Below are 16,147 nucleotides of genomic sequence, written 5' to 3'. Positions count from 1 at the left end.
ACACACACACACACACACACACACACACACACACACACACACACACACACACACACACACCTAGAAAGAGGGTGACGCTTTGTACAAATGCTGGGCAAAAAAAAGACAGAAAAAGTATGTGTGTCTGTGCATACAAAACGCATGTACAAGTGAGGTTGTTCAATGTGTTCAGAGGTGTAGAGAGTATCTGGAATGGCAAGGTTCTACAGAGACACAGGCGAAGTCTAAAGTGATGCATAGGGGAATCTGGCGGTCCATCAATGGTAACACTTGGGTATGAGATGCATACAGTATTGTAATAGTAAAATAAAACCCCAAACCCCTGGGCCAACACACTGATCTTTACTCATTCATATAAAAAAATAAAAGACAGGAAAAAAATAATAATAAACAATGCTTGAAGTGTTGACAGTGTTGAAAGAGGATGTGTTTTGCGTGAAATGTCGGTAGAGTCCAGCACGGCTCCTGGTGTGGGACTGGCAACGAGAGACAGCAAGAGTGAAAGAACAAGAAAGAAAGAAAGAACAAAAGAGAGGGTGAGTGAGAGAAAAAGAGAGCAAGAGAGATGGAGATACAAAGGGAGAAGTTCAGAGAAAGCAAGGCGTTGGAGTTTGCCAGGGCCTCCGTGCCGGCTCTGCGTCTGTAAACTCTGCTTCAGCTCTTTTTCGCGTCTGCGTCAGCGCTTCTCCTTGGCATAGCGATCGGTGGCATCGGTGGTGTTTTTACTTTCAAGGGCTTTAGATTCCACCTCTTCAGCCCCCCCCCTCCCCCCCCCCCCCAAAAAAGAAAGCTGCTGATTGGAGTTGCCATGGCGAGGCACGTGTTTACAGCTCTGCCGCCGGGCGCCTCCTCCTCTAGGTGTCCTCCTCCTCCTCCTGCCGGGCGGCCAGCACCCTCCTCCTGAGCGCCTCATCGCCGAACGTTTCAGGGAGGCCCTCGGGCGAGCGGCGGCCCTTGCGCCACAGGTCCTCCCGCGAGCCGTTCTCGTCCTCCTCGTCCTCCTCCTCTTCGTCGTCTTCCTCGCCGTCGGCCATCTGCTCGTCCTCCAGCTGCTGCCTCAGACGCGCCTCAGACAGCTGCTTTCCTGAGGGCACCACAGAGCACCACATCAGCGGCACATTCATGATTACAAAGCACGTGGGTTAACTTCTTGTCCGCTGAACATAAACTAAAGGTGTTTTCTGTTATTTCAGATATTAATATTTTATATAATATAATTAATAATATATAGCTCAACTGCCAATCAAAATACCCGTCCTTCATTGCTACTAGTTTTGACTGATTGGCTGAGGGCACAGCAACAGGTTAGAGGCATGTAGGTTAACTTTTGTTTCAGTCAGACACACACACAGGGCCAGTTTTACCATACATGGATTTCAGTGAAGTGTAAGTGAAGATCTTAAGTTGAAGTTCTCATTTATTTTAGGACTAAGCTCAATTCATATACCAGCCCTATGAGATTCAGGTGAAAGCTGGTATTGATATTTAAACTCAACTGCCAAACAAAATGCACTCACTTGCCACTTTTTGGGTACACCTGTTCAACTGCTCATTAATGAAAACAATTAGCCAATAAAATGTAAAAAAGTTCAAAGCAGCAGAATGGAGAAGAAAGGTGATTTAAGTGACTTTCATCATGGCATGGTTTTTGGTTCGAGACAGTATTTCGAGTATTTCATTTAAGTGCTGATCTACTGGGATTTTCACACACAACCATCTCTTGGATTTCCAGAGAATGGTCCGAAAAAAAGAAAATGTCCAGTGAGCAGCACTCCTTTGGCCAAAAATGCCGTGGTGATGCCAGAGGTCAGACGAGAATAGCCAGACTTGTTTGGGCTGATAGAAAAGGCAACCGTAACTCAAATAACCATGTGTTATAACAGAGGCATGCAAAAGAGCATCTCTGAATGTGTCAAACTTTGAAGCAGATGGGCTACAGCAGCAAGAAGGCCGCACATGATGCCACTCCTGTCAGCTAAGAACAGGAAACTCACCAAAATCGAACAGTAGAAGATTGGAAAAATGGTGCCTGGTCTAAGTGGCTTGATTTCTGCTACGACATTCGGATGGTAGGGTCAGAATTAAAATGGTGATATATGAAAGCATTGATTGATACTGTATCAACGGCACTCAAATGGCCTCCACAGTCACCAGATCTCAATCCACTAGAGCACCTTTGGGGTGTGATGGGACAGGAGACCCGCATCATGGATGCACAGCTGGCAAATGTGCAGCAACTGCATGATGCAATCATGTCAATATGGACTGAAATCTCAGAGAAAAAATTCCTCCACCATGTTGAACCTATGCTATCAAGAATTAAGGCAGTTCTGAAGACAAAAGGGGGTCCAACCAGACCTAGCAAGGTGTACCTAATAAAGTGGCCGGTGAGTATACACCAATTCTACAATCTCGTGGAAGACGTGTGGTCTAAGCTCTGTTCTGCTGAAAACACATTAACAAGGTGATCCTGGAGAAACCTATTGAGATGTAGCGGCTGAAGTCATAAACCAGTACTGGCAGGAAAGTTCAGTACGACGCCAGTCTTTTAACTGGAGTTTAAACGGCAAACCGGTAGTAAAAACTATATTGTCAAGACAAGGCAATTACGCTACTGTACCCTGGAATACAAAAATAAACTTCATAGAGAGCGTCACCGAATCATGGATTTACCTTTTGAGTTACACAAATAAAAGTGTTTTTTTCCTCAAAGTCGCAAAACGTGGCAAACACATGCATATAGAAACTAAATGCATGCATTTGACAGCTAAATGCATTTACAAGGTAGCATCCTATCAGGGTTATCACAGCATAGCAGCCTAATGTAGGTAGCATCCTATCAGGGTTATCACAGCATAGTAGCCTAATGTAGGTAGCATCCTATCAGGATTATCACAGCATAGTAGCCTAATGTAGGTAGCATCCTATCAGGGTCATCACAGCAGTAAGTAGCCTAATGTAGGAAATGTGTTTTCTCCCCTCACTGGCCCTTCACACAGTGATTTTGCATTTCTCTGTCCGAGTTGAAGTCAGATTTTGTGACTCACGTGTATATATATCTAAAATAAATCGATTCTTCATACATTAGTATGTTTTGGTAGTGGGTTAAGTGGTGGGGGGATCCACTGATACAAGGCTGCGAATGGCTGGCAGGCTACTGTTCAGAACACCTTTTTTCCTGCCAGTGGGTCAAAATTCTGTTTTTGTGACGTAGCCGCTACATCTCAATTGATATCTGAACTCAAATCAAACAGACTCCTCCATTCAGTGTTCCGAACGCAAGCAATGTTGCTGAATGGCACAGCATCATCATGTTTCAGACCATTTTAAGGCATGTGGTTTAACGTCTGTTTGTTAAAGTAAAAGTTGCTACATTTCACGCAACTCAAGGTTTCTTACCACTATTTAGGTTACATTTAAGTTAACTGTTTATCGTGGTTTTTTTTTCCCCCTAGGAGAGGCGCTTGCAGCAAATATAAGCCCAAGCCTTGAGACTAAGTTTGAATGGGTGCAGATATTGAGTTCATTTGATTATGCTTAAGAATCAACATGGCTGAAGGTTTGGAGCCATTTTGTATTCATTTATCCTCTAAGATGAACAGGAGATGAACAGAAGTGTTGCGTCAATGTGTCAATGAATTCATTTAGTTAGGCAACGGTCTGTTTTTATCTACAGGAGGTACAGTAGTTCAATGCAAATGACCTTTACTCTGTTATCTTTCCGCACCAATTAACCGTGAAAGCAGCAATGTAAGACAGTATGCAGTTAGCATGTGAAAGAAGTTCAAACTGCCAGGCTGTGACTGCTGTTGGGTGAACTGCCAAAAATACAACCAATGCTCTTGCACTACTTACTACTTTGGTAGTAGTTACTTTGGAATCTTCTAGATGGGAAGACAAAGTCAGCGATGAACACCAGTATCTAAAAGAAAGAGGGAGGGCTGGTTAGAACAAGTCAGAAAGATGAAGAATACTGAGAAAAGACGAATGCTTCTCACATAACTGTAACTTATGGGCACGGACACACACACACACACACACACAAAGCAGTCAATCACATGAAACAGGAGTGCTAATGTCAAAACTGACATGGCACAGATGCTGTGCACAGAAGAAAATGTAGCAGATATAATGAAATACTCTGTGTGTGTTTGAAACGGCTGTTAGCAGAGGCCTTTGTGGGTTCTCATGACCATAGCACAGACAGCCTATTGCTTATGAGGCTGAAGAGGGCATTTTTTTATTTGACTTGACTTGGCACTACACAGCAATGATCATGAGTGGCTGTTTCTCTCTTTCATTGGGAATGAAAACCTTGTGACTGACATTGCTCTCTGTCACACACACACACACACACACTTTCTAACATGAATGCAGGTTTACTCAATGTGCAATGCACAATGTGCAAATGTGTGTGTGTGTGTCTGTCTGTCTGTGTGTGTATATGTTTCCATTTTAAAAAGAGAACTAACCAGTCCCAGGACTAGACCAGAGAAGAGAGTGGCCAGGGCAAAGATCACATAGGACCCCCACACAGGGATGCCCAACTGCTCGGTCAGATAGTTGTGGCAATGCTGGAGAGGAAAGGCACATGATTAATCACAACACACATTACAACCATGCAATTGTGGCATTTATCAACACAAGCGCAATTCAAAGTCTATAGAAAAAATAGATCAGTACTTTCCAGTGTTCACCCTGGTTGCTTCAGTTGTACTTGTTGAGACAATATGACCAGGAAACATGTGCGCAACAGAAATAGCTGAAGTATTTCCACTACACTGACATATTAGCTAATGTGATGGTTTGTATGAATCCATCCGCCATTTCTGCATTACAGGGAAGCTACACCAGGCGCGTAACTGAAGCGTTCCATTCGCGTTGCGTCTGCTGAAACAATTAGCTTCCACTACAATCAATGAAAGTAGCTACACCAGATGTGACAGCGGCGCGTACGTTTGAGAAAAATAGACCAATCTTCTAAAATGTTTTTACGCGTAGGGTCGCGAACGGAACACTTCAGTTACACGTCCAGTGTAGCTTCCCTGTTACAGTGATGACCACTTCCAATCCGTAAATGAGTGGAGGAAAATGCTATGGAGGATTGAGCAAAAATGCTATGGAGGATTAAGCAGCTCCATGGTTTTCCTAGTTTAGTTTAGGTGTTGGGTGAGACTGAATCAGTCTCTGTGGAGAACCTACCCGTATGAACATGGAGAGCTTGAAGAGTGCAGACATGGAGTTCATCCTGTCACAGGGAAACACACAGTAGAGGTACAGGATTAACTAATGCAGATGTGAGGTAGTGAGACTATGCAACTACAGTAGGGCTGGACATAGAGGCTACTTTGCTACTAAGGCACAACAGTCATGTGATTATGTATGTATGACTTGTTCATTTCATTGAAAATCATTGTATGAAAAAAACATCCATTATATGCTGGGAATGGTAACAGGTTAAACCGTAATATTATGGGGTTTCTGAATTCAATATAGATCCAACTTGACAACTTAAGATGGCAACAAATAGGCCTAACACACATGCTCAAACATTTACACATTGATACTCACAAAAAGGAGGATGGACCGAACCATGAGGACACTGGTTCGATAGTCTGCCATTTCTTTTCATCAATGAAGCTAAGGAAGTCCTCTTTGGTGCGTGGTCCCTGGTACCGCCGAAACACACCATCTTTACAGCTGAAACACACACACACACACACACACACACACACGTGACTCATTCAGACATTAACCACAATCTGCTCAGCAAAAATAGCCCACAAGAAACTTTCCATTTTACAGAAAAAGTTTTGCAATGGTACTTGTCCATAGAGTTTCAGTTCTGTCTAGAGTAAGTGACACAGAGAGAAGCAAAAGAGAAAGAGAGAGAGAGAGAGAGAGAAAGAGAGAGAGAGATGCACGCACTACTCAGGAATTGTGTTTGTGATTAAAATCTGCCCACAGTGTTTCTGATGTACATGTTTCTTTCCCTGGAATACATTTTTTGCCAAAAAACTTGTACCACTCCCCAGTGAGTGTAGATCCACCAATGTTCATCTCATAATCATTCTTGCTTCAGCATTGCACACAACACTTACTGGTAGATGGTAGGAAGGGAGGTGATGATAAATCTGCCACTTAGTCCTGCATAGACAAGAGAGGAGGAGTGAAGAGGTAGAGTCAGGTACCTTTAGATATGACCAGTACTGGCCATGGTAGTGGCCGTACAACAGTCACATCAGCTTCTATTTATATTCCAAAGGATCCCTAGTCTGCACAGGCAGATTATGCAGATTACAATGCACTGTTGCTAAGCCAAGCTTCATACCTGGCTGCTCGGTGACATCCACCTTGGCGATGTTGATGCCCAAATCCTCCCCCCACTCGGCGAACTCCCCCCACACAGGCTGCAGTTGTCGACATGCAGGGCACCATGGGGCAAAGCTGGGGAGGCATTACATTCAACATAACCTTATTGGTGTGACACTGCCTACAACACACACACTTCCCACAGCCTAAATTGTACCATTAGAGGGTGGCTGACCAAATCACATCAGGCCACAGTGAGGTTCAAGACGGGAAGCCAAGAATAAAAAAATAAGGAATATAATCTTATACACAACTGTCCATATAGCTTGGTATCAATGCAACACACATATGCAATAACCTTCTGGGGAATAAGGCACAGTTGAATCGAGCTGTCATTGTCAAAATACAGCCCACAGGCCTTAAATACATTTCAATGTATTACACTGGGAAAGAGGATACCAAACCATTTTATAGATGGCATTAGGAGAACATAAAAGTGCCAAATGTCTGTCAAAAACCCTGGGACCAGCTGGGCAAGATTTATTCACCTAAAAGTGACTCTTTTGCAGTAAATCAATCTTGAATGTGTAGCTGCTAGTTAGAATACACCCTGAACTCCGCGAACAGGTGAGCTGCTGACATGAGTTATGTTACATGGGTATGTTATATCATAGCTGAACATTCTGATTTTTAGAGCAGATTTGAGCTCAAGTACCAGTTGTCATATGTCGCATGTTTTGCAGCTGGCTAGCTCATTCATACGACTGTCCTCTTCACAATGCTTCCAGTGATGGCGCAGCTGTTCATCAACTTAGCAGCCACTTCATAACATACGTTGAGGGTGCTTTTATATCTCACAAACATTAACTTAACATAGTCTACTTTCACGACTCGTACATGTCTTACCAGAAGTCATATCCAGTCTAGCTACAGGCTAAAAACGAATTGGACAGCTAGGTGAGTATACTCTAGCTACCAAGCTAATGTTAGTCAATTGGGATAAGGCTACACCGCCTTAGCTAACACGCTAGCTGTTTGTTAGTTATTTTAATGATACAGGCGATCGTTTACAGCTAATCTCATGTTAACGTTAACAAAATGTCATAACTGCTCGTAAATGGCGCTATCTAGTTTTCTAGACACCTAACATTAGACAACCACTGTGTTTACAAACATGCTGTCAAAGCACTAAACTACTAATGCTAGCTAAGTTAGCTTGGCGCCCCGGCTAACTGGTAATGTTAACGTAATCAGGAGTCGTTTGGAGACTTCACTTACAATTCTATCATCCATTCTCCGGTCAGTATGTCTTCCCAGTTTCCGTCTGTTACCTCTTTGAGACTATCCTTCTTGGCAAGGACTGTCTGTGGCGCCTTCAGAAATACAAAGACGCTAAAGAGGACCATAAATGTTCGCCAATGAACATGTTTTCTAGCTGTTCCTACTTCGTAGTCCAGCAAGGACGCCATGGTCGGGTCACCACTCGCCTCACTGTAAGATTAACTTCCGCTTAGCATCAGTTGATAACCCCCCCCCCCCCTTACCATATCCTCATAGGAGGCGCTTTGAAAATTGCGTCAACTTTAAAAGAGTGTGTTGGAAAGGCTAGGGAGGAGAAAGAGGAGGGGAGTAGGCCTATGCTTAGGCATGCACATTGTAGACTTTATAGGTTACCCAAAACCAGTATTTGTGTGTGCATCATTAGGCTACCACAACATCTTCTGCATTTCTGCCATGGTGGCTAGAAGTACATTTCTAATTTCTAATTTGATGAAAAAAGATGGAACTGAATGAAATGAATGAGAATGGTTTATATAATGAATTCACATATATTCCATCCTTGCACATCTTGCTTTGGGTTTATAAGCAAGGTGATTATACTTAATGGTATGATACATTAGACAACTTTTGAACAATGTTGCCACATAACCGATTCCATGTGTTGTGGTTGGATGACCATGGTAATTTTCCTATTGATGATGTAGGCCCTGTCAGTGCTGGGCCTTTAGAATTGTCCTAACTCCTTCCCACCTAGCGGCGCCCCTGCTAGGATGAGCTGGCTTTTAAACCTTGACATTTTAATTTAGACACCTTGGAATTCACCTCAGCCTCTTGCATCCCTGTGCACAATCTTTTTCTAAAGCTGGTCAAAAAGCTGAATTGTGTCCTAAATGGACTAGTGAATAGAGACTAGCCCAGGCTCAACCACATCATAGCTCAGTCCATGTCTCAGAACAATCCCATCACAAGAATTTCTGCAATATGGTGTTAGTAAAAAGGTGAAGAAATTATTGACTTGTGGGGGCATGGTACACTAGATGGCAGTGTTAACCTCCAAATCTCATTGATGGAACTACATGGAATCTCGTGAGTTGATGATGCATTCAACTATAATGTGGAACATTAAAGTTATTTTGGCATCAGCAATTCTACCTTTAGAATTATTCACCTTTCATCATTCAGAATATAAGGCTAACTGTCATGCATTGTGTACTTTCAGCAAGTGGGGAGTCCCCCTTTTTGTGTTTAATTTGCAGCTGTTTACATCATACCAGCATCTGGATGCTCTGTAGATTATCTAATTGCACTCTGTATCCTAACAGCATGCTAGCCTCTGCTTGATACACTCATGACTTAATTAAGGCACATCAAACAACCTGTGTTGGCGGCACCTGGTAATTAAAATACAAATGCAATTATAGTTAATTAGAACGGCAATTTGTGTCTTGATGACAGGGCATTTCTCTAATATGTTTTCTCCAGAAGCACTTAACTACTATTTCAACAACACAATGTGTGAATATAATGTGTGAGTTTTTTGTGAAAAGCTAATATTGTGTTTTTATTATCTCTCTCTCTCTCTCTCTCTCTCTCTCCCTCTGTCTCTCATTGTCTCCACTTTCGGCAAACCTCCTAAATTCAAAGCTTCATCTCATCTGCATAATCTCTCTCCCTCATTCTTCTTCATTCTTTCTCTTTGTCTTATTACTGCCACTGTCTCCACCTATTCATGATTTCTTGCACTCAAAAAGAAAACTTTTTCTCACTCCCATTTCTTTCCATCACATTCTCGCCTCACTGTTTATTTTTCCTCTCTCTCTCTCTCTCTCTCTCCCTCCCTGCCTGCTTTTGTGAGTCAGCAGCAGAGTGTGTGCTGTCGATCAGGCCATGGAAGAGAGTGGGAGGCAAAGAAATGCAGCAAAGAGGGTCATCCATTTGAGCCCCTCTTCTTGTTCTTCCCCTCCACTCTTGGCTCTCTCTCTTTCTCTCCTGGTCTCTTCCTGTCGTGCTCTCTCGTTGCCTTATACCTCTCTGCTGATGGCAGAAAGCGTGGGCTGAGAGGCGAACGAAAGCACCAGTGAGAGGACATGTGCTATGAATGTGTGTGTGTGTGTGTGTGTGTGTGTGTGTGTGTGTGTGTGTGTGTGTGTGTGTTTGCAAGAGAGCATGTGCTCATTTGTGGCAGTTATAGGGTACTCATAGGCTGTGTGTGTGTGTGTGTGTGTGTGTGTGTGTGTGTGTGTGTGTGTGTGTGTGTGTGTGTGTGTATGTCATTAAAAAAACAAAGTGAGAACAAAGATCAAACCAATGCAAATTCCCTGTGATGTGCAGTGTATTTGAATTTTAATGTAGTGATGAATTCTTACCATGAGTCATCATTTTAAGGACACCACAACCTGAAGGAGCCACGTTTTTAAGAAGTAATGACAAGGGCACAGTCATCCTGTCTACGGACACACACACACACACGCACACACACATTTCATCTCATCTCCTCTCTGCAGTGGAGATTGGTGCCAAGGCATCAGACCTTCTGCAGCCAACATAAGATTTATTATCACTCCTCTTCTATCCTCCCATCCCCCTGCTCATTTCATCTTTTATCTCCCTCTTCCTCTCTCTCTCTCTCTCTCTCTTGTTCTCTTTTCCCTCTCTGGCTTGCTTTCCCTCTCTCCAGTCTTTATCCACACAGCTTCTGAGGTCTAACTCATCTGTTTGTTGTTATCACTCTGGATGAGCGATAAAACTGTCACAGTTTTCCTCTCCCTCTCTGATCCTCTTCACCAACTCTCCATGGCCCTGTTTTTACTTATGCACACTATAACACCCTGGTGTCCTCCTGTGTTGTGCAGTTGTGTAGCTGCAATGTGTTTGATCGACCGCGCATGTCTGCCTCAGATTGGGGGGTGAGCGTGTTAGCAAGGGAGCTAAAACCCATGGGTGCTAGCATCTCTTACTAGCATGCCTCTTAAGGAGCTAAAACCCATGGGTGCTAGTATCTCTTACCAGCATGTCTCTTAAGGAGCTAAAACCCATGGGTGCTAGCATCTCTTACTAGCATGTCTCTTCAGATGTCGGGATGGAGGCCCACTGAATGTACATGATGCGCAGCTATTGTACCAGCTGGCTACCGTTACACTTGTATGTAGTCGTTGTTTGTTGTCGCTGCTGATGTTGTCGCCGGTGTCGGCCGCTGCTGTGAGAAGAATGCCTCCTTGTCTTTGACAAAGGCAGCACTGACGCAGGATGACGGAAGCCAACGTGTGAATGTCCACACTGCTGTGTGCTACATTTCAAGTGTGTAAGATTGTAAAATGATGCCCTCTGGTTCTGCAAGCCCTTTCATTCTTCAGATACCTCAGCAAACCACAGTGTAACAACGCAAGAGTAAGCATAGTACATAAGGTGAGGTTTGGTGTTTGCATAGCAGACATTCCAGCTGGACATTGCTCCCTGCAAGACCAACAGCCACCCATCCCTTATTAGTGTTTCACTCATTCCAGAACATCCCCTGATGGCCAGGGACCTCTCTCTGCAACTCCCACATTTGGCCATATAGCCTAGCTCCCTCTCTTCCCATGGGTGTCTATTCCTTCATTAGCCAAATTATAAAAGTTTTCTTTGCCATTCTTCAAACTTCACCCAAGATTTTTCAATTTTACTCTTTGCTTCAGATCATTCAAAATGATCTGGAAGAATGGAATTAATATCTATACCCAGCAACAGGCCCTGGGACACATTCCAAGTGTGCATTGGCAATGTCAAAGACTTCACTCTTCATATTAGAAGTCTGTGTCGCATCAAAATGAGTTTGAAGCCATTATTAAACCAGTCTGAGGTACAAGTGAGTAGGGAAAAACACTGTGGGAATGGGTGTGGGATATTCCTCTGAAGAATTTGAGTCAAGATAAGGGCAATATTATCAAGCCTAATTCGATCTTAGCCAACACCTCCCCCCCCCCTTTTTGTTGTTGTTTTTCTGTCTTTCTTGCCCAGATTACTAGTGTATGTGTATAGTGCTGTTAAATGTTGTTAAATGTGATTACCCGTATGCATTTCTCACATGCAAATCAATAAAAACTGATTATAAAATTAAAAAAAAAGATAAGGGCAACAGTCAAACTTGGTATACAGAGGCAAAGGCAATGTGTCGGAGGTGTGGAGCAAACCCAGTTTGAGAAAGGCCATCAAGCCCTGACCTCGTGTGGGACGAAGGAAGCACTATACTATTGAAGCCAATTGTGCTTTGCTGTTGTATCCTGCATCATGTTGTATTATGTTAATTAGGATTGCTTGTTGGTTGGCCGCTATGGGAAGTCATGAGAAATGTAACATCTTTCCTTGTTTATAACTAAAATTGCAAAGTATCTTAGTAGGTTTATGAACCACCTCATTTGGTATACTCTACTCCAGTGACCTGCTGATTTTATCCAAGCACAGAAAAGGAAATTATTCCACCCAGCATGTCTAACATTTTGGATGAGACAATGTGTGTTCTTTGTCTTCTTTTTCTTGTGGTGCTGCAAATAGATGGGGGAAACGGATAAACCATTTAAGAGCTTTAAAGTAATCTTACTGGAACATGACAGACTACTGTCCGCTTGACACTATGGTCATACTCACTTGCTCACTCACTCACTCACTTACTCACTTTTCAGATGTTTTGTGTAGGCAGGATACAGATTCTGCTGAAGCAGAGGGAATTTATATTCCTGGGCACACACACACACACACATGCCTACACAAGTATCCAGAGCCCTCTGGTTTGTGTTTCTGGACACACACACCCACACACCTACACACAAGTATCCAGAGCCCTCTGGTTTGTGTAAAGACACATACCTTTGATAGCACAGAGAAAGGCAGAATAAAACATACTGTACATTATCTAATTCCTTCAGGATTTCTTGTGTGATTTTTTGCTATCTAAATGACTGATTTTGTTGGGGTGTTTTCTAAAAAAGGAATTTTTGCACAATTTTTTCTCAATACACCCCATGGAAAATCTACATAGACTATACCATGAAACGAATGAATGAAAATATGCATGTATCACAAAAAATGGTAAGAATTTGCATTAATTTCTGCATTCGCGGAATCGCAAAAAAAGGGGGGACTGGTTAGCTTGCACACATTAGCTTTCTAATGTTGATGTCTGTATCAGATTGATGTATTTAAAATTGAGCTGCAGACAGATTCATTTAAGAGTAATCGTATTACTACCTTTGTTATGGTTTATGCATTAAAGACAAAGTTAACCCCATTTAGTACACACACACACACACACACTTGACAAAAAAGATAGATGATACATTCAAGAGATGAAAATAAGTGTTCAGCACAAATACAAATCAGTATTTTTTCTCACTTTACTACTTTATACCTCCACACACATACAGTAAAGAATAATTAGAGTATTATACAGTCTTTATTTCCTGATATTCATGCTACTATCTTTTTTTCAAAAGGAACTGTGTTATAGTATTTCCCAGTCTCTCTGCCGATGAACAGAAATGGGGTCAAAAGACTTCTGCGTGCCATAGCAGTTTAGTATTCTCTTTCATCTCACATATATTCTGTCTGCACACTCACAGGAGGGAAATGCACACTCACAAACACATATGCATGCATGCACACACATACTACATACACACACATACATGCGCACACACACACACATACATACATAATGTACATACAAATGCACATTGACACACATTTATTCACTTGCATTGAACACTCAAATACATATCAGTGATGCAGCTCATTCAGACTGTGCTGACAGGAAGGGGATGTGGAGTATGTCAGCAGGTTTGGCGGATCCGCTCCGGGCCACCAAGTGCCTGTCTCCGCTGCACACCCCGCCTTTTGGGTCTGAGCCGATCTGAAGAAGTCAAATGCGTCGGGTCTCTGACAATCCCCCCCAACATCTCTCTGTCGCCGGGCACAGCCACCTCATGTATAACACATCACACACAACCCAGCTCGCTGTCTCACAACTTCAAGAGCTGCTCTCTCCAAAGGACTCAGACAGAACTGCACTTTGGGACATTAGAAATTCTTGTAGGGTGGCAACACAGAACCACTCGGAGCCCAGCTGCACTTGCAGCTCCTCTCGCCGGGGCAGAACTTAACAACCGTTTGAAAGTTTTCTGCTCTCCATCCCAGGGGGATCAGCTGAGGAGCTTTGTTTGATCCGAAGGGAGCGCGGAGCTGAGTAGGTAAATGTGTCAGGACCCAGCAGGAGGGGGAAAGACACTCCTCCTTTAATTGGATTTGCACGTGTGGAGGAGAGCCAGTATTGTGTGTGTGTGTGTGTGTCTTCTCCTGCAAACAATAGAGCCCAACAATAAGTGTCCAGGAAGGTGGGAGGCAGAGGGAGAAGAGGGAGGGAGATCATCAGGAGACATGAGATCTGCTGCAATGACAATGGAGTTCCTCGAATCACATTTCTCGCATGTAAAGCAATGCAGATTGTTAAATAAATGTCAGGTGCATTATTAAAACAATAAAAAATAAGGTTGTGTAACATGGAACAACATCAATGTTTTTTAGTATTACTATTTGGTTTATTTAGTAGAGGAGCCAATTGCTGGATAGGTGTAGGATGACTGTTTTGATTTAAGAAATACACTTAAAAAAAACTGTGCACAGCATCACCTTGACTAAAAATACACTCTCATTGTATATGGTTTGTTATCATAGACATCTTGTCTTAATTGCTGACATCATCATCCAATTGTGCAACCACCTGTGAATGGCAGCCGTAGTGTAATAATCATCTTAAGTCACATAAGAGGGGGATTATCATGGCAGTGGAGGTCTGAGTGGTGACAGACAGACATTAGCCCACTTCTCTGACCTCAGCACAAACAGACACACACATACACACAAAATAATCCTTATTGTGGTCAAGCATGCATACAACTTTACACGTGCACACACACTCTTTCACACATCCACACACACAGTGTACAGTATGTCCCCCCTTGACTAGCTTGTTGCACCCAGTCTTGCTGCTGGTGACCCTTCATATCTCACCTCACATCACCCACACACACCACAACATGGATTCACTATCTATTCCTGGAGAGGTGGAGTGTGTGAGAGCGGTCAAATATGGGTCCATTGAGGATAAGTAAAAACCAACACACACACACACACAAACAAACACACACACACACACACACACACACACACACACACACACACTTCTGCTTGTCTGTCTCCTCATATTGTGTTGTCCTATTTCAGAGATGTTCATTTTCTTCCCAAAAATCTCTGAGGACATCTTATCACATTGTTTCAGCTGTCTTTTCTCACACTCTCTCTTCTTCCTCCATCTTGCTTTCTCTCTCTCTTTCTCTCTCTCTCTCTCTCTCTCTCTCTCTCTCTCTCTCTCTCTCTCTCTCTCCCTCTCTCTCTACCCTCTCTCCCCAAGTTCTCTCCTCTCCTCCTGAAGTTAATTGCCGCCTCTGAAGGTTAGCGCCAGCTGCTGAGGTGCTGGGTGATAAATTTGTGAAATAAACGTGTGATGAATGAGATGTGCTAATGGATAGAGCTGCTATCACAGCCTCTGCTAATGACACAGGGAACACACACACAAACACACACACACACACACGTACACATATACACACACCTCAGAAAACCAATAGAATGAGCAGACAACATGAACAATCCAGGTGGGAGTAACCCCTTTATGCCAATGTCTACCACAGAGCCACTGATTGCCTCTGCCAAACTCCCCTGTTGTGCCATCTCAGTGCATGATGTTCTGTAACCACCACCTCCCTTGATGTAATGTCCAGCGTCAACATTTATCTCAATCACGCCTTAGCTGTCAGTGCCAAGTGGTGTTAATTTAGTGCTGTGCTTGTGCGTCATCAAAGCGTGGCTATTAGATTATTTTGTGAAAAAAGGTGAAAATTCATTCTTTGCTGGTAAACAACAATCAACAGTAATGACCTTTAGCTAATCAGGCAAGGCGACATTGGTGATATGTGAGAAGTTCTATAGAGTCATAAGAAAAGTTCTGTATTTACAAAAAATCTCTGGCTTTGGTTTTTCATGTCACTAATGCAAAGTGGCGTATTATGTTGGAGCACTACGAATTGGTCCCTGAAAGCTTTCAGATCAGATTGCATTTAGTTGGCTCTTGTTTGTATACACTTGAGTCCTCTTGATTTTACATATGTCTTTGCGCTACGCTGCGTATGAGTGTATGCGTACCTGGGTGGATGAATGCATACAGTACATGTGTGATAAGGGTTGATAAGGATGATTAAAGAAGCAAAGCGTTTGTGTGGTGTGTATGTGTGTGTGTGTGTGTGTGTGTGTGTGTGTGTGTGTGTGTGTGTATGTGTGTGTGTGTGAAAAAGAAAAAAGCAGTCTGATCCAGCACATGTGTGTCATCACGCTAGCTATCACCTCTATTGATCGTAGGGGTCCATCTCCACCCACTCTCCGTCACGTTTAATCAGTGGCCCATTAATTCGTTTCCACACAGGTCGATGGCCTGCTGTCGGCATGCTGTCTTCACATTTAGCTTTTG

General features: G+C 43.0%; 1 protein-coding gene across 1 annotated transcript; it reads right to left on the bottom strand.

Moving 5' to 3' along the window:
• Nucleotides 1-326: 326 nt before the first annotated feature.
• On the bottom strand, nt 327-7,836 carry tmx1 (thioredoxin-related transmembrane protein 1). The gene is made up of 8 exons (XM_042072776.1): nt 7,591-7,836; nt 6,332-6,447; nt 6,102-6,147; nt 5,572-5,700; nt 5,203-5,248; nt 4,473-4,574; nt 3,856-3,922; nt 327-1,084 (listed from the first exon to the last, which is right to left on the bottom strand). Exons 1-8 carry the CDS (start codon nt 7,779-7,781, stop codon nt 855-857), a joined length of 927 nt encoding a protein of 308 aa, XP_041928710.1. The 5' UTR covers nt 7,782-7,836; the 3' UTR covers nt 327-854.
• Between the last annotated feature and the right edge of the window lie 8,311 nt (nt 7,837-16,147).

This window comes from Alosa sapidissima, chromosome 19, assembly GCF_018492685.1.
Source record: "Alosa sapidissima isolate fAloSap1 chromosome 19, fAloSap1.pri, whole genome shotgun sequence".
NCBI classification, from domain to species: domain Eukaryota; kingdom Metazoa; phylum Chordata; class Actinopteri; order Clupeiformes; family Clupeidae; genus Alosa; species Alosa sapidissima.
Note: the sequence above shows the minus strand (reverse complement) of the source record. Positions and strands in the feature narration are given on the sequence as shown.